The sequence below is a fragment of the Aotus nancymaae genome, unplaced genomic scaffold, assembly GCF_030222135.1.
Source record: "Aotus nancymaae isolate 86718 unplaced genomic scaffold, 86718_ANA_hifiasm-v0.15.2.pri h1tg000053l, whole genome shotgun sequence".
Lineage (NCBI taxonomy): Eukaryota > Metazoa > Chordata > Mammalia > Primates > Aotidae > Aotus > Aotus nancymaae.
Genome location: NW_026988467.1, coordinates 17,408,204 through 17,434,264, shown reverse-complemented (window position 1 = coordinate 17,434,264; position 26,061 = coordinate 17,408,204). Strand labels below are relative to the sequence as shown.

Here is a 26,061-nt window from a genome sequence, read left to right as displayed (position 1 = left end):
TCACCCAGGCTGGAGGCCAATGGCACGATCTTAGTTCACTGCAACCTCTGCCTCTCAGGTTCAAATGATTCTCTTGCCTCAGCCTCCTGAATGGCTGGGATTATGGGTGTCTGCCACCATGCCTAGCTAGTTTTTGTATTTTTTAGTAGAGATGAGGTTTCACCATGTTGGTCAGGCTGGTCTCGAACCCCTGACCTCAGGTGATCCGCTCTCCTTGGCCTCCCAAAGTGCTGGGATTACAGGCATGAGGCGCCATGCCCGGCCCAGATGTACTTAATTCTGATTCCAGTTCTGCCACATTAGCTATGTGACTTTGGGTGAACAACTCAATCACTTTGAGTTGATAAGCTTTGAGTTGCTTATCGCTAAATTGAGAACACTAATAATTAACCTCTGAGTTTGATAAATGAGGACTGAACAGGTCCACACAGGTCACACACCTCAATGTAGTGCATGGCAAAAAGCAGGCAGTGTTTCCAGACCACAGTGGGGTCAAGGGCCCCGGATTCTATTCTGAGCTTTGCCATCATCCTGGAGCAGGGTATTCAACTTCTCCAAAGCCCAGTGCTCTCATCTGTGAGAAGGGGGCATCTCCACACCCACCTCACAGACCTGTGGAGCACTTTAAACTTAAAATAATGCACACAAAAGTATCTGACATACAGTAGCTACGAGAGAAACATTTGTTACACTGTCTAGACAAACCTGTGCCTGACCCTTTATACTCTGGAATCTCTCAGTCACGCCATCCAATGCTCAGGTCTACAAGGAGACAAAAACACACTCTAGGATGGTTATTGGCAGTTAGGTCCAGCCCAGGGGAGCTGCCCATTTAGAGAATGGGGGAGGGGCGGGGCAGGTCGACAAGTCACCTAAAACCTCAGCTGTCCGCACCACAAGGCCCACAGTTCCAAGGGACCCATTTCCTCTCCCAGCAAAAAGAGTCCAGGTCTTCCTATAAAGACAAATCATGCTGTCCCTCCTCAGAGCTGCAAGCAAGCATAGAGACAGAACAAGACACACTCTTGGATTCAGGATGTTCTGTGATGTTTGTAATTATAAAAGTTGCTTGGAACCAGATAGAACCTTGGGAAGGCTGATGGGGAACCAGTCCACACTAGGCCGGACTTTGAAAGAGGGCCCCACCGGAAGGAAAGGAAAGGCAGGGGGTGTTCTAAGTCCCAAGGCAGGTTGCTAGGAGGGGTGCTGGCCTGGAGTGTAATTTGGAAACATCATCTTTGCCCAGTCCCTGTAGGGCTGGGGCCCACTGGGCAGGTGTCCCCAGGGCTGTGAGACATCTTTATGATGTGCTCCAGGTGGCTGTCACAGGCAGTGGGTGTTCTGTGGCTGTCACTGGGTCTTCTGCAGGTCCTCAGGCCCAAAGGAGGAAGGCAGCAGCTCCTGGACCGTCATGACAATATACGTACCATCCGGCTTGGTCATGTACACGGCCCAGTTGGTGCCAAACTGGAAAAGAGGCAAAGCCGGCATGAGAGATGCAGTGTGGCTGCAGGGTCTGACTGTACCACTCACTGTCTAATGTTCCTCTCTTTGCCTTGATTTTCTCATCTGTAAAATGGGAATGACCATAATTGTACCTGGATCATAGAGCTGTAGGGAGGAGGAAATTAAAGAATGCTGTGAAGCTGATCAGTGCACGGCACACTGTGAACAGGCACCATGAAAGACTCACCCAGGACTTTATAAGAGCAACAGCCAACCCTGGAGCCAGACCTCCTTCTGCTATGACAAATGACAACTAACACCCGCTTCCCTTACAGTATCCCCTTCACACCTCACACCAGGAGAAGTTAAGTGCCTGCTACGTACACACAGTGTATTAGTCTGTTCTCAAGCTTCTAATAAAGACATACCCAAGACTAGGTAATTTATAAGGAAAAGAGGTTTAGGCCGGGCACGGTGGCTCACACCTGTAATCCCAGCACTTTGGGAGGCTGAACAGATCTCCTGAGGTCAGGAGTTTGAGACCAGCCTGGCCAACATGGTGAAAGCCTATCTCTATCAAAATTATAAAAATTAGCCAGGTGTGGTGGCAAGTGCCTGTAATCCCAGCTTCTCGGAAGGCTGAGGCAGGAGAATCTCTAGAACCCAGGAGGCAGAGGTTACAGTGAGCCGAGATCACACCACTGCACTCCAGCCTGGGCCACAGAGCAAGACTCTGTGTCCAAAAGAAAGAAAGAAAGAAAACAAAAAACAAAAAAGAAAAGAGCTTTAATGGACTCACAGTTCCATATGGCTGGGAGGCCTCACAACCATGGCAGAAGATGAAGGAAGAGCAAAGGGATGTCTTACATGGCAGTAGGCAAGAGAGGACTTGTGCAACGGACCTCCCATTTATAAAACCATCAGATCTTGTGAGACTTATTCACTATCAAGAGAGCAGCATGGGAAAGACCCACCCCCATGGTTCAATTACCTCCCACCAGGTCCCTCCCATGACACATGGGAATTATGGGAGCTAGAATTCAATATAAGATTTGGGTGGGGACACAGCCAAGCCATATCACATAGATACTGCACATGCATGGTTTCATGATCACAGTTTCATGACACTGTGAGGTAAGTGCTATTATAATGCCCATTTTTCTGATAAGGAAACTGAAGCTTAGCAGGATAAAGTCAGCAAAGACTAATTTGTCTCTTGATCTTTCTCCTGTACTATGAGGAGCACTGCTTGTTTGCTGTGTGACCTTGGGAAAATCACAACTTTCTGGGGCTCACTCAGTCTCTCGGTCCCTGGAATGGTTTTAGGGTTGGGAGAATGCAGGATGGTAGGCGACAGATAAATCAGCAGTGGCATCATGACAAGCAAGAGTCCTGGAGGTTCTTGTCAGACTCAAGCTCCTCCTGGCCAGGTATTGTGAGATGCAGAGATGATTCATGTAGAGCATCTTTTTTTTATTCCCCCCGAGACAGAGTCTCGCTCTGTCACCCAGGCTGAAGTGCAGTGGCGTGATCTCAGCTCACTGCAACCTCCACCTTCCAGGTTCAAGCGATTCTTCTGCCTCAGCCTCCTCAGTAGCTGGGACCACAGGCGTGCGCCACTACGCCTGGCTAGTTTTTGTATGTTTTAGTGAAAATGGGGTTTCACCATATTGGCCAGGCTGGTCTCTAACTCCTGATCTTGTGATCTGCCTGCCTCGGCCTCCCAAAGTGCTGGGATTACAAGTGTGAGCTACCGCGCCCGGCCCATGTAAAGCATTTCTGTGCACATAGTAGGTGCTCAGTTAATAGATGCCATTCTTACTGATTATGTTGGTAGCCAGTGACTGCTCAGGTCTGTATCCTCCTGTTCTTCCACACTTCTCTCTCAATCACCAAGTTAATGCCGGGCACACAATCTTCTGGCTTTTTTAGAATTAATGACTTTTTTTCACCTTTTAATTTTTTTTATTTTTTAGATAAGGGGTTTCTCCCTGTTGGTCAGGCTGGTCTCAAACTCAGGTGATCCCTCCACCTCGGCCTCCCAAAGTGCTGGGATTACAGGTGTGAGCCACTGCACTTGGCCTAGAATGAATGTTTTAAGGAGGGAAATGTTTCTGCTTGACAGGCTCTGCCTGAGGGTACGGATGAAAGTTGAGCAGAGGCGAGTTTTGTGCTGGGTCCCTGGCCCCAACACATCATCTCTTATTATTTGCATTTTGGTTCAGTTTCGCCTCTGCCTCCTTCAGCTTTTTCATTTGCCTTCTCTCGTTTGCCAACGTCCAATCTGTTCGAAGAAAACAGCACTGAGCAATTGGATCATGTCGGGGCCTGGGGAGCCAGGGACGTGGCGCCCTGTCGTGGCTTCCTTATGTGATCTTCAACGTTTCCACCGTGCAGGGCGGCTATTTCTGCCCGTCTTAAGTGAGACAAATTCCATGGCATAAATTCACTGCTTTCCTGGCGGTATGTTTTTGGGTTTGGGAAATGTGTCTGATTTACGCTCCTGGCAGGAAGCAGGAGGAAGATGGAAATGTCTGTATTCCCAGATGCTTTGAAACCCCACGGCACAAAAACAAAGCTAAAACAACCTCCTCTCTCCCAAAACACAACTCCAAAAGCAGAAACTCCCACGGTACAAGCAGCATCCACAAGGCAAAATACCATTATGTTTCCTCCATGGCTGAAAATAATTTTGTCCAACTTATAGAACCACAAAGACAGAGAGGCAGCTGTCAGGAGCATGGGCGTTAGAGTCAGCCTCATGGGCCGGGATTACTCGTGTGTCACCGCCTGGCAGGGGGCCCCTTAGCAAGTCATTTTACTCCTCTGAGCCTCAGAGTAGTCACTGGGAAATGGGAATAATGACATGCACTTCCCTCAGTCCTGGGGAGGGGATTAAACAAGATGCTGTTATGTATGTATGTATGTATGTATTTTTTGAGAAGGAGTCTCACTCTGTTGCCCAGGCTGGAGTGTGGTCGTGTGATCTCGGCTCACTGAAACCTCCCCCTCCCGGGTTCAAGCAATTCTCCTGCCTCAGCCTCCTGAGCAGCTGGGACTACAGGAGTGTGCCACCATGCCCAGCTAGTTTTTATATTTTTAGTAGAGACAGGGTTTCACCATATTGGCCAGGATGATCTCGAACTCCTGTCCTTGTGATCCACCCGCCTTGGCCTCCCAAAGTGCTGGGATTACGGGCGTGAGCCGCCGCACTTGGCCCTTGGTATGTATTTATTTTTGAGACAGGATCTCGCTCTGCCACCCAGGCAGGAGTGCAGCTCACTACAGCCTTGACCTCCCAGGCTCTAGTGACCCTTTTACCTCAGCCTCTGGAGCCGCTAGGACCACAGGCATGCCCCACCATGCCTTGCTAATTTTTAAATTGTTTGAAGGGACTGAGTTTTACTATGTGGCCCAAGCTAGTTTTGAATTCCTGGGCTAAAGTGACCCTCCCACCTCAGTCTCCCAATGTGTGGGGATTACAGGTGTGAACCACCATGCCCACAGGATGCTGTATTTCGAGGGGCTGATGGTATCATGCTGGAGCTCAGGGCCTGTGTATTCTCTCATCTTTTGAGGCTCTAGAGGACACAGATCTCTTTGAGAATCCACAATAGTTACTGACATTCCCCTTTCCCCAAATGTACATATAAAGATGAAAACCTTCCCCTGAGCCTGGATTAAGAACCCATGAACTAAACTATCTCTTTGTTTTCATGTTTTTGTTTTGTTCTATTCTTTTTTTGTGTGTGGAGAACAGGGTCTTGCTATGTTGCCCAGGCAGGTCTCGAACTCCTGGTCTCAAGTTATCCTCCTGCCTCTACCTCCCAAACTGCTGGGATTACAGGCTGAGCCACCATGCCTGGCCTATGCTTTTGTTTTTAGAATTGAAGAAACTGCAGCTTTCCAACAAGAAGACTTTTATAAAAAGTACTTCAGATGTCCCAAGACTCTTCCTAGAAATACCCAATGGCTGACCTCTATTCTCTTTTTACCCAGTGTATTTAATGTGATAAATTATATATAACATAAAATTTGCCATTTTAACCATGTTTGTGTACACTTCAGTTTACTTTATCCTTGGAATAAAATATACCCTTCGTCCCATGGCCTACAAGGCCCTTTGTGATCTGGCCCCTGCCGTCCCCTCTGACTTAATCCCGTTGCTTTCCTTCCACTTACCAGGCCATAGACCTTTGGGGGCCTTCTTGACTCTTCTCAAATTCACCAAGAGTCTGAGCGTGAAATCTGCTGGTTCTACTGCCTTGGAATCTCCTCTTCTAGGCCTTTGTCTGTCTCATTTTTTTTCTCATTATTTATATTTCTACTCAAATGTCATCCTCAAAAAGACGACCTTCCTGGACATCTAAACAGGGATTGGCAAACATTTTTCTGTCAAGGACCAGACAGTAAATACCTTAGGTTTAGAGGCCACGTGGCCTTTGTCATAATGGCTCACCTCTGCTGTTGTCAGGGCAAAGTGGCTATAGACAACAGGTGAATGAATGTCCGTGGCTGTGTACCAATAAAACTTTATTTACAAATACAAGCAGCAAGCTGGATTTGGCCCATAGGCTGTCATTCGCTGGCCCCAGTCTGCAGTGTCCCCTGCTTGCCCCTTTGTCACTGGACTTTTTTTTCTGCATTTTTTCCTCCTCTGGGGCCCTCTTGACTCTCAGAAACCGTTCCTTTATTTATTTTGCTCTTTGTTTATCGTCTGTCTCCTGCACTAGTCTGTTAGCTCTGTGGGGCACGGCTTGGCCCATCTCTTCCCTGTTGCCTCCGCAGAGCTACCTCAGTGCCTGGCACAGGGCCAACACTCACTCAGTAAGTATTTTTTTTTTTTTTTTTTTTTTAAAGACGGGGTTTTACCACGTTGGTCAGGCTGGTCTTGAACTCCCGACCTCAGGTGATCGGCTCGCCTTGGCCTCCAAAGTGCTTGGATTACAGGCGTGAGCCACGGCGCCCGGCCAAGTATTTGTTAAATGAAGGAATAATTTCTAGTGACTCATGCAAGTGTAGGGAGGGGCCTTAGAAGTCAGCCAACCCAGCCAACAGGACAGTAGCTGCATCTCCACGCCTGCCACGCCTGCAGCTTGGCGTGGCTCCCATAGCCTGTGACAGGAAGAGGTTTGCATTCCAGAAAGCAAGCGAAGCTGCTTACCTCTCTCATGACTTGCCTGCAGGCTCCACATGGAGAGATAAAATCATCTTGCATGTCACTAGGGAAGCAAAGAATCAAACTCAAATTAGTCTCTCCCAAGGCCTGAGGACAATTGCTAATATTCAGGCCCTGAGTCCCGGTTGTTCCTGATTCGAGTCCTACCCCATCAGGCTGTTCCTGATTCACGGACACGCTGTGTCCTAAAGGCTGAGAAGGCCTCGTGGTGGCTTTCCACACTGCCACAAGGCAGGGCCATGGGCGGGACTTCTCGTTAGTGCCGTCCATAAACGTTTAGTGAGCACCTACCGTCACCCACACCCTGGGAATACAAAGGTCGAAGAGAATGTGTCTCTGGTCTTCAGGAGATTGTTCAGGCCAATGCGTGATGTAAAAAACCAGCTGAGTTATCATTTTAAACAAAATGCAGCTGGGTGTGGTGGCTCCAACCTGTAATCCCAGCACTTTGGGAGGCTGAGATGAGCGGATCACTTGAGGTCAGGAGTTGAGACCAGCCTGGCTAACATGGTAAAACGCTGTCTCTACTTAAAATACAAAAATTAGCTGGGTGTGTGTCTGGTAGGGGACTTTTGGCCCCGTTCCCCGGCCATGTGGAAAGGGCCTAATTCCCGACAAAGGTAGCCCTTCCTCCCCGGCAGGGAGGGGCCCTTATCTCATTCCATCCAGGCCCGGCCCGAGACCAGCAACCTTCCCGCCCGGCCGGTCACTGAACCAATCACCATCCACCCCATCAGCTCTCCCTTAACCTCCCCTCCCACAAACTCCCGCCCGGCAGGTTTCCTGCCTAGTAACCAACCTGGCCAATCACTACCCGCCAGGTCAACTCCCCCTAGCCTATCACTACCTGCCAGATCAGCTCTCCCGCCGCCCCAGGCCCTCTGCCCCTATAAAACAGATTGAACAAAGAAAGCGCGCGCGATTCTAAAGTCGGTACTGGTCACAACGCTTCCTTCCTCGTGTCGGTCGAGCGCCTGCCTGCCTCCGTGGGTCGGGGTCCCACAACCGGGGTCGCACAGTGTGGTGGCACGCGCCTGTAGTTTCCAGCTACTCAGGAGACTGAGGCAGGAGAATAGCTTGTACCTGAGAGGTGGAGGTTTTAGTGAGCCAAGAAAGCGCCATTGCACTCCAGCCTGGGCAACAAGAATGAAACTTCTCAAAAAAAAAAAAAATGCAGCAGGAACACACAGTATGAGGGAGCTAATCCCTGCCTGTGGACTGAGAAGGAAAATTTTATAGAGAAGGAGTCATGTGTCCTGATCCTTGGAGGAAGTGTAGAGTTCATAAGCCACCATTGAGTGAGTGCCTACTGTATGCCAGGCTCTGTACCAGGCACTCAACATTCATTAATTCGTGTAATTCTCAGAGCAGCCTAAATGTCAGAATGGCCACTTTAACGGTGAGGAGATAGGTTCAGTGTGATGAAGAGGCAGAGATGCTATTCTGAAGCTCTGTGTTTCTCTGTGTTGTAGGCAAAGGAAATAAATAGTTTGTGCAGCCAGGCGCGGTGGCTCACACCTGTAATCCCAGCAGTTTGGAAGGCCAAGGCTGGTGGGCCACCTGAGGTCAGGAGTTCGAGACCAGCCTGGCCAACATGGCGAAACCCCGTCTCTACTAAAAATACAAAAAATTAGCTGGGTGTGGTGGTGTGGGCTACTTGGGAGGCTGAGGTGGGAGGATCACTTGAGCCTGGGAAGTGGAGGTTGCAGTGAACCAAGATTGTGCCACTGCACTCCAGCCTGGGCGACAGAGTGAGACCCTGTCTCACAAAATGACAACAACAACAAAAACAAACAAACAAAAAACAGTATGTGCAAAGGCCCTGAGGCATGAAAGAATAAAGTGCAAGTGACTCAGAGAGAAAAATGGGCTCCTTGCACTGGAGAAAGCCTGGAGAAGAGAAGCTCACCAGCCAGGGATTACCTGTGAGAGTTTAGGCTCTTGTAAGCAGACCTCTAGCTTTGAGCAGGAAAGGGATGGTCCCTAAAACAGGTGGCTTTGATGACGGAAAATTCCAAGCCTGTTGGAGCACCACAGGTGAAGCCAGCAGCCACCATCTGCCTTGCTTTTCTGGACCCATAGCTTTGTAATATCTCTCAAAGAACATAGGACATTTATTTATTTATTTGAGACAGGGTCTTGCTCTGTTGTCTAGGCTGGAGTGTAGGGGCACAATCATGGCTCACTGCAGCCTCTGCCTCCTGGCCTCAACGGATCCTCCTACCTCAGCCTCCTGAGTAGCTGGGACTACAGGCATGCACCACCATACTCCGCTCAATTTTTGATTTGCTGTAGAAATAGGATCTCACTATATTGCCCAGGCTGGTCTCGAACTCCTGGGCTCAAGAGATCTTTGTACCTTGGCTTCCCAAAGTACTGGGATTATAGACACGAGCCACCACGCCTGGCAGAACACAGGATTTAAATTTTAGTTCTTAGTTGGCTCTTCCTTTTACTATGTGTGACTTTGACTAAGTCATTTTAACTCATCCAAGGCTCATTTATTTGCTGTAAATTGTGGATGATATGTCATCTGCTTTGTAAGAATGCTAGGAGATAAAATGAGATAAGGTGTAAGGAAGACTTTGTAAACTTTAGAATGCTGTATACACATTGTTACTGCCTGTACTAATTGCTGGACATTTATTTCCTTACATATGTAAGCTCTGTCATAATTTTGGTGCTTTATCATATACGGTTTTATTATATACTATGCGCTTTATGTACTATTTCATAATTCACCTTATTATATCTTAATAACAATTTTTTTTTTTAATTGAGGCAGAGTCTCACTCTGTCGCTCAGGCGGGAGTGCAGTGGTGCGATCTTGGCTCACTGCAACCTCCGCTTCCTGGGTTCAAGTGATTCTCCTGCCTCAGCCTCCTGAGTAGCTGGGATTACAGGTGCATGCCACGATGCCCGGCTGATTTTTGTTATTTTAATAGAGACGGGGTTTCACCATGTTGGTCAGGCTGGTCTTGATCTCCTGACCATGTGATCTGCCCACTTCAGCCTCCCAAAGTGCTGGGATTACAGGTGTGAGCCACTGTGCCAGCCCAACAATTGTTATTAAGATAATGTGTGCCTAAAACGTGTCAGGCATTCTGCAAAGCATTTTATATGCATCGTCTCATTTCAACCAACAAATATTTACTGAGCACCTACTATGTGCCGGGCACTGTCATTGGTGCTAGGAGTGCAGCAGTGAACAAAACAGACAAAATTCACTATGCTTAGGAGTTTATAGACTAGTGAGGGGAGGTAGGCAATTGATCAACCTACCAACTAACCAGCCAAGGTGTCAAGTGGAGCTAGAGATAGACAATATGATTAGAATAAAACAGCCGTGGTGCTCTTTTCCCTAATCCTTGCCATAACTACCTTTTATATGTGGGGGTCCAGTCAATGAAAGGTTCTGTTCTATGGAAAGATGGGGTCCTCTCTGAGCATGCTTCCAGCTTCAGAAGAAAAACTCATGGGCACCTGAGAGGATGGGGACTCCCGTCCAGGATACCAGTGAACTCTTGCAATTACTGAGTGACAGCTATTGCAGCCGGGGCCTCTCCTACACTCTTTGGGGGTTATTTTTCACTTCATTCCACACATGTTGACCAAAACCCTTCTCTATGCCAGGCAGGCATGGGAAGGAGCCACAGAGACCAATCGGACCATTCCTGGAGCTTACCCTCTAGAGGGGAAGATAAAATTTCACGTAAATGCCGTAACAAAGGCATGGTTAGGGCATGGTTAGGGCCATGGGAAAGCTGTTCTGAATTCAGCCTTCCTTCCACGGCCTGTAAGGCCCTGTATGATCTGACCCCTGCTGAGCTCACCGCTTCCTTTCTGAATCTTGTGGCATGTGTGGCCCACTACCCAATGGCTAGCTCCCTGGACAAGGTGACCTGCATCAGAGATTCCAAGGTGGGAAAGCATGCATTCCACTGGGAAGGCAGATTTGGTGTAGGCTTCAACAACAGAAGTCAAGGATGATGTTCCCAGGCAACCTAGCACTGAGGATGCAGACAGCCCATTAACAGTCACGGCTGACATGTACATGGTGGTTCTGTGTGCCAGCCTCTGTGCTCAGGACCTTAAGTGTATTAGTTCATTTAATCCCCCAACGACCCTGGAAGGGACGGGGCATTCTTATCACCTGCATGCTGGAGATCATGAAAGGTGAAGCGACTTGCCCAAGGCCACGGAGCTAGTAAGTGGCAGAACCAAGATGTGAACCCCAAATCTACACACTCTGCCTTTGGTAGTTTTGTGGCAGAAGAAATAACGATAACTTTAAAACAATATAATAGTTTGAGGCTGGTGGGGGTGGCTCACACCTATAATCCCAGCACTTTGGGAGGCTGAGGTGGGTGGATCACTTGAGGCCAGGAGTTTGAGACCAGCTTGGCCAACGTGATGAAACCCTGTCTCCATTAAAAATTCAAAAATTAGCCAGGCATGGTGGCCGGCACCTGTAGTCTCAGCTACTTGGGAGGCTGATGCAAGAGAATCGCTTGAACCTGGGAGGCGGAGGTTGCAGTGAGCTGAGATCTTGCCGCTGCACTCCAGCCTGAGCAGCACCGACAAGACTTATTCTCAAACGAAACAAAATAGAACGGAACAAAAAGCTAAAAAAACTATATATTGGTTTGAATTTATTACACACTCTGTGTCAGGAACTTTACAGAAATTGTTTCACGAGACCCCCATAGCAGACCAGTGTCCTCCATTTCACAGATAAGAAGCCAGGCTGGGGTCTAAACAACATGCCCAAGGTCGACAATGTGGCTGAATTTGAAAACCGGTTTCACTGAGCCTGAAGCCTGGGCTTCTGTTATTCAACGTTCCCGCCAAGAGAGAGCACTCAAGAGTGAGCACCTGCTGGCTACATCAGGACGTTTCTTCACGCTTCCCCCTTTCTCCCTCTCCCCTGCCCTTCACTTTGTCCTGCCTTTTGCTGGCTATTTACAGTTTTCTGTGGTTTGTGCTCACCTTGGTCACACACTGAGACCGTGCTTATCAGACTAAACGAGCTGGAAACCTAGACTCTATCACTACAGCTGGGACCCCAGTGGGGCAAGCTTAACTCTGTGAGCAATAAGACACACGCACCTGCACCTTTCCTGAGTGTGGTCACCCTTGTTAGAGATCTCAGAGGCGTTCTCTCTGAGGTTGTTCAGACTCATCCGATATTAACAAGGGAGTTGGCACTTCGCATTCATCCTCTAAGTCCACAAATGCTCTCAATTTAACAAATCATTAGTGCGATAATGAGTACATTTCTGGCTCAGGGAAGCTGATGCAGGCTGCATACCCAGAGTACAGCAGTTGGGTGCTGGGAAAATGGCGGGTTTTATGTAAATAAGGACACTTGCTAATCACTGCTAGTGACACTTAGCTGTGTTTAAAAGTAGTTAATGACCAAGAGAAAAAGCCTCTCATTTGGAAAATTCTAAACAGAGCGAGGCATCATTATCCTTTGGTTGACTTTGGCCTCTTTTTCCCTAGAATATCATTATTTTCTTGGATCACCTTTGAAATTGAGTTATTTCCCTCCTTTTCGTTTCATAAAGTGCAATTCACATCATGATCTTGGCCTCTCTGCACAAAATGTTCTCAGTACAGCATCATTTATTCCTCTGGAAACGGAAAGGAAGCCAGGACACCGGTCACAGGGAAGGCTCTTGGGTAGAGTCCTTCTCCTTAAGTGCCCCTGGGGCTTCACCTACTCGGAAACGAATCTTGAATAAGCTGGGTCACCTCCGGGCCAGACTGAGGCAAAGTTTAGGATCTTAGAAAAGGCACGTGGGCTTGGTTCTGTGCAGTCCCCACTGGCCTTGCACTAAACTCCTGCATTTCTGCTGGTTGCATTTTAGCCAGAAAGGTGCTGTAGCTCTGCCACAGGAATTAACTCCACTATGAGTGAAGAGACAATTCCCTCGTAGAATGTGACCTGTGCACCCAGATGTCCCTAAAGACCAACAGGCATGCAGCCTCCTTCTAGGTGGGATAAACATTTCCCATGTCATTTTCCTCATTAACTTGTTAAGAAAACTGTCATACACAATGCAAAGTTGCAGATAGGAGCAATTCACCACTAAGTCATTAAATTAATGGAGTCCAAATTAGAAAAAGAGCTCATTTACGTGCTTGAATCCTGAAACCACTGAGTCTGGGGCCAGAGCCAATAAGAATTCAACATGCTCCTTTGGAGAGTAAGCTCATGCCAACTAGGATATTTCTGTTTGGGACACATAGGAGCATTGATTGGGTCTCTTGTTCAGCCAGAACCTGGGCTGGACTCTGATGAGTTTGAACCATAACTGGTGTTTACCTGGCTGTCTTTGTATCCTGGTTCTTGCACCGTGAGGTGAGTGTTGCCAGATGAAGGAGTGAGCAGTGCTGAGTGGCTCATTCAGGATCCTAGCATCAGCTTGAGGAGAGCAGGGAAAAGGGTTCCATCTCCCGGCACAGCATGACGCAGTGCAATGAGCCCTGCAGTGAGACTCTGGAACCTGGGTTTTGTCCCAGCTTTGCCACTAACTCCCAGGAAAGTTGTTCAACTTCTCTGGGCCTCAATTTCATCAGCTATAAAATGGGGTTGGTGGCAAGGGAGTCTATAGCAGGTGATTTTTAGGTCCCTCCTGCTTTATGTGTGCTGCCTCCTAATGCTGCCTTTCTGTTATATCTTTTAGGAGAGGAATCTGTATGATTTTCTGTTGCTGGAACAGGGCATACCGGCCCTTGGATGAGAGTTGCCTTGCTTATTTGCCTACACTGCAGGCTCTCTGAGGGCAGAGTCCATTTCCTTATTTATCTCCTTATCCTCAGCACTCAGCCCAAGGCCTTATACAGTGCCTGGCACATAGGAAGTCCACAATAAACAAGTCAGATAAAGGAATGAATGAATAATATGTGTAAGGGGGATGTTGGCTGAGGAGATGAATGAATATTGTTGCAACCTGGCTTTCCCACTCACCTGGCGATAGCAATTGCCCTGAAATCCTTGTACCCTTCTGAGATGGCCTTCTGGATAGCAGTCCGTTCAGCACAGATGCCCAGGGGGTAGCAGGCGTTTTCTATGTTGCACCCTGAGAAGAGAGGAGAGTCCAGAGGTATGTCCGGCAGAGCCACTTCCTGCACGTGTGTTGAGTAAGAGGCTTGCCCCATTCCAGAGCAGGAACTGGTTACTCCAAATGAGGTGGGGAGAAGGAAAGGACAACTGACCTGGGGCATTGGTAGACCCTTTGGCCCATGGTAGTGGCCCTTCCTAAGAACTTCGCACTGTCTTAATTTACCCAGTGCCTCCAGGATGAAGCACAGCCTGGGAGCAGGGCAGCACAACAGGCACCTTAGGCAGCCCCATCTCCCCTGCAGAGGTCAAGGCCAGGGGAGATGCTGAGGCTTATCAAAGTAAAGTAGAGCCTCCACACCTGCATCTAAGAGAGCTAGGAGCCACATGGTATGAATGTGTTCCCATCAAATTCATACGTTGAAATCCTGGCCCCCAAGGTGATGGTATCAGGAAGTGGGGTCTTTGGAGGCATGATTAGATACTGAGAACGGAATGAAGGGGACTAAGCCTAGGAGTGGGAGTCACGCCCTCATACAACCAGAGAACTGCCTTGCCCCTTCTGCCTCATGAGGACATAGCAAGGAGTCACCTATGAGAAAGCAGGCCCTCGCCGCATCTGCCAGTGTCTTGACCTTGGGCTTTCCAGTCTCCAGAACTGTGAGGCAATACACTTCTGTTATTTATAAGCTACCCAGTCTACGGTATTCTGTTATAGCAGGCTCAACAGACTACGACAGATCCTGATTCCAAGTGTAAGCCTGGACAAAATTTTGGGGGCTAGGTACTGGCTGTCAGAGTTCAGCCAGGGTTCTATGTTAGTTTTATTGTAAGACAAACTGTGCAAACCAACTATCAACGAAATCAACTAACAAACAAAACCCACCCCTGCCCCGAACTTTGTGCAAGTTGTCTGTGATTGCACAAGATTTAAGGCAATCTTCAGGCCTCCAATGGGATGTGGGCTCCTCAGATGGCCCAGCTCTCAGTAAGGGAGTCTCTCCTAGTGGCTCTCTCAGGGTTGTTCCTGGGGGACAATGAGCCAGGGCTGCTCCCAGGAAACAAAATGTTGATGTAACCAGATTGGCTAAGAGAGAGTTCCTCTTCAGGGAAGTGAGTCCACCAACAAATCACCACGGGACCTGAGCTTTGCCCTGACTGGCAAGATGTGGTATATGGTCTGTATCATTGTTTATAAATTGCCTTTCTCCCTGAGGCAGAGATGCGAATTATTCCCCAGTATGCATTTCCTAAATCTTCCTTTAAGTAATACAAGTGTCCCCCATTCCAGCATGGCTACTCAGCCAGAGACTATAATTCCCAGACTCCCTTGCAGCACAGTGTGGCCACGTGAAGTAGCTCTGGCCAATGGGATGTGGCCCAAAGTGATGTGGGAAATTCCTGGATCTTACTTTTGGTAAGGAGGTTGCTTGCCTGTTACTTCTGTTTTCTTCCCCTTCCACAGGCTGGAAGGTGGAGGTGATGGGGTGGGACACCTTTACTGCATGGGAATGGTGGCCATGGGAATGGAGGAGCAGCAGGAGAGAGAAGGAATTTGGAAAACTGGTCAACTCATGGAGCAGAGTTGCCTGTCTGCCTGGGGCCCACTGCCAACTCTGAATTGTTGTGTGAGAGAAAAACAGAATTCCATCATGTTTGTGTCACTGCATCTTGGAATCTGTTTGTTATAGTAGCGTAACCCATACCTAATACAGACATTTGTGTGAAAGTGAGATGCAACTTGAACAAAAAAAATCTAAAGTATGTGACATTGGCTTAGCGGTTGAGCAACATGAAGGAGAAAACACAGACGAATCGAGATGGCCACACGGTGACTTCTACTAGTCTGTTATTTGGTAAAGCCCCACCTGCAATGACAGGGAAGGCAGGCTGTGGTACCCACCACTAAAATTTCTCTCCCTGGCAATGGGAATCAGCCCTGTGGCAAAGAAGTGATGTGCCATCTGCCCACCCAGCCTGTTGTTTCAGGCACCACAATAGCCAGCATTAAGATGGGGCAGCAGGGGTGGGCCAGGCATGGAAGCCAGTTAGGAAAATGAGAGAGTTCGCAGGCTTGAGGACCGTGTCCAGAAGGGCTCTTTGGGTGTGGCACTTCTGTATGGAAATGATTGGAAGCAAATCGATCAGGATGTTTCTAAGTTTTTGATAGAATTGGATTGCCAAAGAAGCCACAAGTCTGGCCTATAAAACCCCATGATGAGGGTGTGATGATGATGTGTGTCAGTCTGAACATGCAGATGAGGACACAACTTGGGATGGTGGGACACCTAGACAGAAGGAATCTGGTCTCCAGGACAACCTTGCAGGACAGAGAAATGCATCATCTATGCTGTGGACTCAGTCCACCTCTGGTCTGTTAGGTAAGAGAAATAAGCAACTATCTTGTTCGAGTCACTGTATTCTTATTTATTTCATCAACTTACTCCCCTCCCCTGCCCTCCCCTCCCCTCCCCCTCCTCCCCTTTTCTTTCCTTTCTTTTTGACAGCATCTCACTGTGTTGCCCAGGCTGGTGTGCAGTGGCACGATCATAGCTCACTGCAACCTCAAACTCCTGGGCTCTCATCCTAACCTCCCGAGTAGTAGGGACCACAGGAACACACCACCACACCCGGCTAATTGTTTTGTATTTTTTGTAGAGATGAGGTTTCGCCTTATTGCCCAGGCCAGTCTCAAACTCTTGGGCTCAAGTGATCCTCCTGCCCTGGCCTCTCAAGGTGCTGGGATTATAGATGTGAGCCACGGTGCCCAGCCTACCCTTCCTTTTCTAAGTCCAAGTCTTCATTGTGATTATGCAGTATTTTGTTCAGTGTTTATCAAATTTGGGAATTATTTGGTCATTGCCTTCTTATATATTTTTCCTCATATACTTCCCTGTCCCTTCATTATTTACATTAGCATGTTAGGAGTGATTAGTCATTTAGGTAATTGTTCTCAGGATCACAGGCATTCATGTCCAGAGTTGATGGATGTCATTAGACAGCGCTGGTGCCACAGCTGCAGGTCCCTTGCTGAGGTGAGGGTGAGTGAGGTCACAGTGGTGCATGAGATGGTGTAAGGTGGGGGCTGGTTTGGAATTCTGCTTTGGGGACAAAGAGCAGGCATGTATACTGAGCACCAAAGGGTAGACTATAGTGAATATCTTCTGTTTTGACAACTTAGAACCTCTTACTTTTTTTCCCCCTGAGGAATGACCCTTATCTTATTTCCCAACATGAAGTTCAAATGGGAGCTGCCATCTTGTCTCCTATGACCTTGCTATGGGCTTAAAGACGAGCACCTGACTCAAACTGGCCAATCAGAGTTCATCTCTGTGTGGGAACTTCAGTTTCTCTCTAAGACACTGAGTGTGGGCTGCCATGTTTCCATTCATTATGGAAGAGACCAATGAGAGAGGCTGAAATGGACACTCAGAAGGATGGATGAAAGATGACAGATGGAAAGAAAAGAGTCTGGCTGGTGCCAGTTGCCCCTGAGATCTGGCTACACTCCAGCTCTTCCCACAGTTTAGTTATAGGAACCGCTACCTCCTCCTTTTGTCTAAAATCCTTCATGTGTATTTTTATCATTTGCAACTGTACAGAGATTGGTTAATACAGTTGGGATATGGGCAGGAGAGTGAAAAAGTGAGAATCCACTCTGAAAGCCCTTTTTATAGTGGCATGGACCCATTCATGAGGGCAGAGCCCTCGTGACCCAAACACCTATTAGTCCCACCTCCCAACACTGTTGCATTGGCAATTAAACATAGCGAGATCCTGTCTCTAAAAATATGTATAAACACATACATTTGAAAAGAGGAGCCCTCCAATGTACGCTTATGCATTTTGGAGGGGCAAACATTCAAACCATAGCATGAGCTGAGTTGACTGAGATGGCTAACCATCATTGAAAGAGTGGAGTTTTCCACTTCAGTGCTAGATGTCTAAGATGCAGAGGAATAACTCTATTTGGACCCTCTACCAAATTCAAGTCATTTCTTTGAATTTTCTTGCTAAAAAAAAAAAAAAAGAAAAGGCAACTGACACAAAGGAAGGAGGCCCTTGCCCACATACTGTGTCCTAAAATGCTGGGTGATTTTGTTTTGCTTCTCTAAGCCCAGAAAATAGGCTGTCATCTGACCAGACAAATCAGTTCTGTTTCTGCAATTGTCTTTGCTTACTTCAAAACACACATGAGAGAGACTGGGATGGTTCTGAGTTAGAAATCCAGAATGATAAGATTGGACCAAATAGCACTAGTGCCAGTATTACTAATTGCTTTTTTTTTTTTTTTTTTTTTTTTTGAGATGGAGTCTTGCTCTGTTGCCCAGGCTGGAGTGCAGTGGTGCAATTTTGGTTCACTGCAACCTCCACCTCCCGGGTTCAAGCGATTCTTCTGCCTCAATCTCCTGAGTAGCTGGGACTACAGGTGCGTGCCACCACGCCTGGCTAATTTTTATATTTTTAGAAGAGATGGGGTTTCACACCAGGTATGGTGGCTCACACCTGTAATCCCAAAACTTTGGGAGGCCGAGGTGGGCAGATCACGAGGTCAGGAGTTTGAGACCAGGCTGACCAATATGGTGAAACCCCATCTCTACTAAAAATACAAAAATTAGCTGGGTGTGGTGGCATGTGCCTGTAATCCCAGCTACTCAGGAGGCTGAGGCAAGAGAATTGCTTGAACCCAGGAGGTGGAGGATGCAGTGAGCTGAGATCACACCATTGCACTCCAGCCTGGGTGACAGAACGAGACTCCATCTAAAAAAAAAAAAAAAGACGAGGTTTCACCATTTTGACCCAGGCTGGTCTCGAACTCCTGACAGGGGTGGATTCTGTCCCCTCATGATCCACCCGCCTTGGCCTCCCTAAGGGCTGAGATAACAGGCGTGAGCCATTGAGCCGAGCCTACTAGTTGCTTTCTTTTACTGGGCACTCATCTGCCAGGCACTCTGTGGAGCACTTTCACTGCATAATGTCAGTTGATCCTTTTAACTGTTGGGTAAGGTAGATACTATTATAACACCATTTTATAGAAGGTAAAAGTGGAGGCTAGTGGCAGGAGGCCAAAGCATGCATCCTGGCCTGTGAGATACAACAGTCTCTTCTTATTCTATACAGCCTTGCAGGAAAGAAGGCCATATTTTGAGGTGGTTTGGTGCTTAAGGCAGGGCTGGGGTCAGATGTGATGAAGACATCAGCAAGACTGGGTGTGGTAGCTTATGCCTGTAATCCCAGTACTTTTGGAGGCCGATTCCATGAGTTTCATACTATCCCGGGCAATATGTCAAAACCCTATCTCTACAAAAAAATTTTAAAAATTAGCTAGGCATGGTGGTGCATGCCTGTGGTCCCAGCTACTTGGGAGGCTAAGGTGGGAGGATTGCTTGAGCTGAGGAGGTCGAGGCTGCAGTGAGCTGAGATTGTGCCACTGCACTCCAGTCTGGGCAACAGAGTGAGACCCTGCCTCAAAAAAAAAAAAAGAAAGACAAAAGGAAAGCAGCTCACAGTGAGGCATTTTGGGCCCAGGCCACTCAGAGAAAAGAGTGACGCCAGAGAGCACTGCACCCGCTCTCTTTTCTGAGGGATCTTAACAAGATTGAAGCAGTATTTCTCACACTTAAGCAAACAGGCATCAGAATGTTTTGGAGAGCTTCTCTTTTAAAATTTATTTATTTATATATTTTTTAGTGACAGAATCTTGTTATGTTGCCCAGCTGGAATTTGAACTCCTGGACTCAAGCAATCCTCCTGCCTTAGCCTCCTGAGTAGAGGGCGTCTTAAAACACACTTCTCAGCCTGTCTCCTGGAGTTTCTGATGCAATAGGTCTGGACTGGGATGGAGCTCAACAATTTGAAATTTTAGCAAGTTCCCAGGAGTTCCTGAGGCTACAGGTCTAGCACCACATTTGAGAATCACATGAGGAATGTCCTGTCCATATACTTGAAGAAATATGACACTCTCTCCATGTTCCTAATTTCCTCCCACTGCAAATGCGCCATTTCAGGTATGAATTATATTTGAACTCAGCTATAGAGTCGAGGGGCTGTGGTAAAGCTAGCCTTTGTAATGAGCCACTTTTTTTTTTTTTGAGACAGTTTCATTCTTGTTACCTATGCTGGAGTGCAATGGCACAATCTTAGCTCATTGCAACATCTATCTCCTGGGTTCAAGCAATTCTCCTGCCTCAGCCTCCTAAGCAGTTAGAATTAGAGGTGCCTGCCACCAAGCCCGGCTAATTTTTTGTATTTTTAGTAGAGACGGGATTTCACCATGTTGGCCAGGCTGGTCTCGAACTCCTGACCTCAGGTGATCCACCCGCCTCAGCCTCCCAAAGTGCTGGGATTACAGGTGTGAGCCATGGCGCCCGGCCCATTTTCTTTGCTTTCTCAATCCTCCTTCGATGTCATCTCACTCTCCGCTTTGTGTCCTCACTTCCTCTTCCCTTAGCAGCTCTTTTCTCACCAGTGAGCTCCTCTTTCTGTACCTCTCCCTCAGCTCTCTCCACAAGCAGTCACGAATGTCACCAGCCGGAGGTGCATCTTGAGAACCTAATTGTTGTAGTTGTTAATCACCATCCTGAGTGGCCCATCTGTGAGAGGCACAAGGTCCCGGCCAGGGTCGGGAGTAACAGAGAGAAAATGATGATGATTATGAAGTCGTGACAGCAAGGCTGTCTTTGCAGCCAGGCCTGCTTTTGAATTGGATAGGATGCCAGCTGCCTAGGGAGAGTGGGGAAGCCTTCACTGGGGCTGGTCTTGTGTTTAGCTGGAGAAAGTCACAGCCCTGGGCAGACCTGTCCCGCCATAAGCTGTAAACTCACAGTGTCTAAACGCAGCTGTGCCGTTTCTGCCTCCTGATCAGCTCTGCTTCACTGCATGATGCCACACCAGGCTTCCTCTGGGTGTCCAGGCGCCCCCTGCTCCAAGCCCCAACTTACTGCATCCACCCCCTATTCTGCACCTGGCCTCCCTTCCTACTTCGGTAGAGAGATCCAGGGATTCTCATAAACACCTTGCATGTGTCCCCCTTCCTTCTCAGTGCAAGTCTCTCTGTCCCTTCTCCATCCCCACCCTGCAGCAAGGAGTGGCAGAAAGAGCAGGACATTTAGAATCAGACGAAACTGAGCCTCAGGTATCCCCAGGCTTTGATAAAATGTGAGTGAGTTTTGGCTATTAGTTTGGTCTGCTCAGCTCTCCCCACCCCTTCTTGTGGCAACAGACCCACCCACTCCCCACGGAGGGGATAGTTTGAGTTAGCTGGCCAATCACACTACATGACAACAGTGATTGGCCTTTGGATGTGCCTGTAATTGGAGATGGACCAATTGGACTTCTTATTTGGAATTTTTCCACGTAGAGTTGGTAGGGAAGAGTCCTGTCCTCTCTGGTTTTGAGGCTGTAAGAATGATAAACAGGCCAGGTGTAGTGGCTCATACCTGTAATCCCAGTACTTTGGGAGGCCAAGGTGGGAGGATCATTTGAGGCTAGGAGTTCGAGACCAACCTGGGCAACGTGCAAGACCTCATCTCTACATTAAAAAAAAATTAGCTGGGCAGGGTGGTACACAATTGTAGTCCCAGCTACTTGGGAGGCTAAGACAGGAGGATCGCTTGAACTCAGGAGTTTGAGACTGCAGTGAGCTAGGCTTGTGCCACAGCGCTCCAGTCTGGGAGGCAGAGAGAGACCCTGCCTCTAAAACAAACAAAAGAATGGAAAGCAGAGACTGCTTGCACGCATGTTCCCTGATGCCCGGAAAAAGGCTACCTGCAGGACAAGAGAAAGAGACCAGCACCCAGAAGGATAAAGAAGGGCATGGTGATGTTTGCGTTCCTGGGTCCAGCTGCTCTGAGGCAAGCTCTACCCTTGCTGGTTCTGGTTCTGGTTGCTTTCTGACGTTGACCTTAGGAAGTGCTCTGACTAATGCATGTGAAAGTCATCATCTCCCATCATGAGGTGGCTGTGAGATTACAAGAGGTCGTCTATACGAAGCCCTTAGTGAGCTTACTCCATTGGAGCTTTGAATACTGCTGCTGGCCCCTGCCCGGCACATCCCCAGCACGGTCCAGCCATGCCTTCAGCATCTCGCCTCGGTCAGTGCGTCATCATTCCCCTGGGCCACCTGGCTGGAAATCCTAAAGCCATATGCCTTTCCTTAATTTCTCATTTTATTTTTTACTTTTTGAGACAGGGTCTCATTCTGTCGTCCAGCTGATGTACAGTGGTGAGATTACAGCTCACTGCAGCCTCAAACTCCTGGGGCTCAAGCGATCCCCCCACCTCAGCTTCCCACGTATCTGGGACCACAGGTGCACACCACCACACCCAGCTCAGTTTTGTACTTTTTGTAGACATGGAGTCTCGCCGTGTTGTCCAGGCTGGTCTCAAACTCCTGGACTCAAGTGATCCTCCAGCCCCGGCCTCCCAAAGCATTGGGATTACTGGCGTGAGTCACCACACCCAGACTTTTCCTTTATTTCTAATACTGCCCATGCCAGGCCCGATCCATTGTCCCGCACAGTATCTCCCAGATCATTCCTTCCTCTTCAATCTACCTGCCCCAGTCCTAGTCCAAGCCTTTCATTCGTGTGTTCAACAAACCTTACCAGGCCCAATGATGGCCCGGGAAATGGGCTGACACTGCAGACAGGTCAGTGGGCAGAGCAGATACTGTCCCCCGACACTGTTCCTCTGCCCCCGCCCTTCCGGTGCACCTGTCACACTAATTGTCATCACACACCACTTTTATGTTATTCTTCTTCTTAATAACATTCCTTGGCTCCCTACTTCCTACCTCTTCAAATCTTAGTGTCTCTGGCCTCCAAAAGCCCTCCACAATCTGCCTCCAGATAATAAGAATAATGATAGCATTAATAGTGGTAGCAGAAGCAGCCACCATTTGTGACATTCTCATTACGAGGCAGAAAATGCGCTGAACATTTTATATGCATTTGCTCATTTAAAGCCTCACAACCAGGGGTGAAATTCAACATATTCAGCATAGGCACCAATGAATCAGAGCGGATGCTGCCTACTATGCCGTGCCAGGCATACGAGCTGATCCGGTTCTGTTCACAGTAACCCTGAAAGGTAGGTGTTATGATCTCTGGCTTAAAATGTGTGAGCTGGCCGGGCACAGTGGCTCACACCTGTAATCCCAGCACTTTGGGAGGCTGAGGCAGGTGGATCACCTCGGAGTACAAGACCAGATCAGCCAACATGATGAAACCCCGTATCTACTAAAAATACAAGTTAGCTGAGTATGTAGCGGGTGCCTGTAATCCTAGCTACTTGGGAGTCTGAGGCAGGAGAATCGCTTGAACCCGGGAGACAGAGGTTGCAGTGAGCCAAGATCACGCCACTGCACTCCAGCCTGAGTGACAGAGCGAGACTCCATCTCAAAATAAATAAATAAATAAATAAATAAATGTGTGAGCTGACACTCAGAAAGGTGAGTGTCACACAGCTGGTAAACACGAGCTTTCCAACCCAGGAACCTCTGCCTCTGAAGCCTCCACTCCCTAAATCCCCACCACACAACCCTTTCTCTGGTGACACCAGGTCTTTCCCTGCAATGCAAATGGGCCACAGTCCTGCTCACCTCCTCCATTCACTCTGCTCATACCTTCACTCATCACCTGTGCAAGATGAGGGACCCACCACGGGGACAGAGACTGTGTCATCCCTGCTCACTGTGATATCCCCAGCACCTGGCACCTTACCTGGCACAGAGTTGATGTTCAGCAAATACCTATTGAATGATCAGCGTGAGGGCGACAGAGGCGTCAACTGTGCTGGAAGGAGCTCCCAGGTGTCACTTCTGAGTGCAAGTGTGCCTCCTTTGTTGTGGGTCATTTGTTTGTTTGTTTGTTGTTAGTTTTAGCCTCCTTTATCTTACCTTCTATTTATTCTTATTTATTTTATTTTATTTTTATTATACTTTAAGTTCTGGGGGACATGTGCAGATCGTGCAGGTTTGTTACATAAGTATACTAAGTGGCATGGTGGTTTGCTGCATCCAGCCCCCTGTCATCTACATTAGGTATTTCTGATAAAGAAAATGTGGCACATATAGAGCACGGAATACTCTGCAGCCATAAAAAAGGATGAGTTCATGTCCTTTGCAGGACATGGATGAAGCTGGAAACCATCATTCTCAGCAAACTGTCACAAGAACAGCAAACCAAACACCGCATGCTCTCACTCATAAGTAGGTGTTGAACAGTGAGAACATATTGTGGGTTTTAAGACAAGAAAGGACCAGAGCTTTCTGGCATGGGGGTCCCCTGGCTGTGGAGGCATGATGAGGCCGTCTGACCTCCTGCTGGTCCAAGCAGAACACCAGTGTCAGTGTTGGAAAGCATGGGTGGAATGCAGCCACGCTGGCCCCACAGGACAGGAAATGCCGTGGCCCAGCATGCTGAGCCCCATCACCGCCGCTGGCCCCCCATCCCTCTTCCTTCTGCTTCTCCAAACGTTCTCATCTCATTCATTCATCCGGTCAGTCACTCAGCAGTTATCGAGTGCCTGTTCTGGGCCAGGCAGGTGCTGGATCACAGCAGGAGAAAGTCAATGGTACAAAGATTCAAGACACAGCCCCTGCCCTCTACAGCACAAAGTCCCAAGGGAGAGGCAGATACGTAAGTGGACGGCGATGACACCATGTGATAAGCACTTCGGGAGGGGTCAGTGTGGGTCCTTTCTGTGCCGTCTAGAAAGGATGTGAAGGTGTTTTTTGAAAGAGTCAAGGGCGGATTCCACATTCAAGATTCTGTAACGTTGCGAGTTGCAACGGTGTTTGCAGTGGTGGTTAATTAATGTTTGTTGTTTGTGCTGGTGGTTAATGTTTAATATGCATCTCAGCCACCAAAACGGGTCTGAATTTCAGCATGGTGCTCAGAGATCCTTCACTCTTCACAGAGCAACGGCTTTTGGTGTCGGGAACTCTGGGTTCCAGCGCCAGCTCTGTGATTTAGAGCACTGAACCTTTCTGAACCTGTTTCCTTCTCTGCCTTTCAGGGTTGCAGGGGTTAAATGCATAGCATTAGTCACCTTCCTTTCACAGGCTGTTGGCACTCAATCAAGGCTGCTTCTCCTGCTCAAAGACGTTTAAGACTCAGGCAAGTCACACCCAACAGACAAGGAATGACACCAAGGGGCACCTCCACACCCTGTCCCCCCCTGCCCCAAGCTTAGCAAAAACGAGTTTAAAACAAGTTCACGTGAACTTTTCTACACAAGCAATGAACGGAAGAAAAGAGTTTAGGAACAGATTAGAGCAGACTCAGGTGGCCTGAGGTTCGCTACCCGCCCAGGCCCTGCAGGGCACTGCTCATTGCTGGACTGCGAAACCCCATCTGGCTTCTCTCCTCCAAGATTCCGCAAGGACCACCCCCGACGAACGGGTCACCACCCTGGCCAGCACTGAGCACAGCAGGTGGAAGGAGAGAGCAGGGCTTTGGGGAAACTCCAGTCCAGGGTTTCACCACCGGCGCCCTGTGTGACCTTGGGCAAGTCATGTCACCTCTCTGGCCTCGGTAGTTTTCATTTAAAAGTGAGCATGTTCCTAGGTCAGCGGGTAGGAGGTGTGGACGTAGTGTGGTGGAAGCCTCAGTAAGGTGCCAGGCACTTCCCAGGCTGGGAAAGCATTAACTCTCTCCCCGCCAGCACCCCAGGACTGTTGATGTTCTTGATTTATGGCCTCCCCTTTCTGCCTCCTTCTAACTTCCTTCCTCATCCCAGTCCAGCAAACATTGAAAGCCCCTGGATTAAGCCACATTTGAGTGTGGTCTGGGGCGGTTTGCAGGGTGGAGCGGTCCAGTGGAGGCTGGGGGAAGAAGGGACAGAGCTGCGCTCCTGCCACTGCCTGTGTCCCTGCACCCCGTCCTGCACATCCTCCTCTGACCCCCCACCCAGGCTGCTGGGCTGGGGACCCTGGTGTGCCCACCGTTACCTTGGAAGATCCTCCCGTCCTGGGTGAGCAGGGCGGCTCCCACGGGAAAGTGACTGTAGGGGCAGTAGGCTGACTTCTTGGCCTCCTGGGAGCAAACCAGCAGCCGCTGGACACACTCGGGCTTCAGGGTGCAGGCGGGACGCTTCTGGGCCATGTTGGTACCCCAGGCAGGTGGCAGAGCAGCAGAAACAGGAGCTCTGGCCAGCCTGGGCCGGGCCCCAGACACGACTGCAGCTCCTCCCCCTGGGTGTGTTCTTGCAGCCAGCCGGCAGGCTGTCAGGTGCCGGCTTTCAGGATGCAGGGTCTAGGAGAGGAGCCTCCCACGGTTTGGACTCAGCAGGTGTGGTGTGTCAGATGGTGCCTGCGTGTGCTTCACACTCTGCCTTAGGGACACTGTAGAAGGTAGCCGTGAAC

The 26,061-nt window shown here is 48.7% G+C and overlaps 1 protein-coding gene across 2 annotated transcripts; it reads right to left on the bottom strand.

Annotated features, from left to right (window-relative positions):
* Positions 1–1,025: 1,025 nt before the first annotated feature.
* Positions 1,026–25,861, bottom strand: CDA (cytidine deaminase). 2 transcript variants are annotated; one of them, XM_012439739.2, is made up of 4 exons: positions 25,648–25,861; positions 13,602–13,713; positions 6,611–6,668; positions 1,026–1,467 (listed from the first exon to the last, which is right to left on the bottom strand). In XM_012439739.2, exons 1-4 carry the CDS (start codon positions 25,799–25,801, stop codon positions 1,351–1,353), a joined length of 441 nt encoding a protein of 146 aa, XP_012295162.1. In that variant the 5' UTR covers positions 25,802–25,861; the 3' UTR covers positions 1,026–1,350. The 2 variants fall into 2 exon arrangements, with proteins under 2 accessions (XP_012295162.1, XP_012295163.2); XM_012439740.3 differs by lacking the exon at positions 1,026–1,467 and adding an exon at positions 5,738–5,812.
* Between the last annotated feature and the right edge of the window lie 200 nt (positions 25,862–26,061).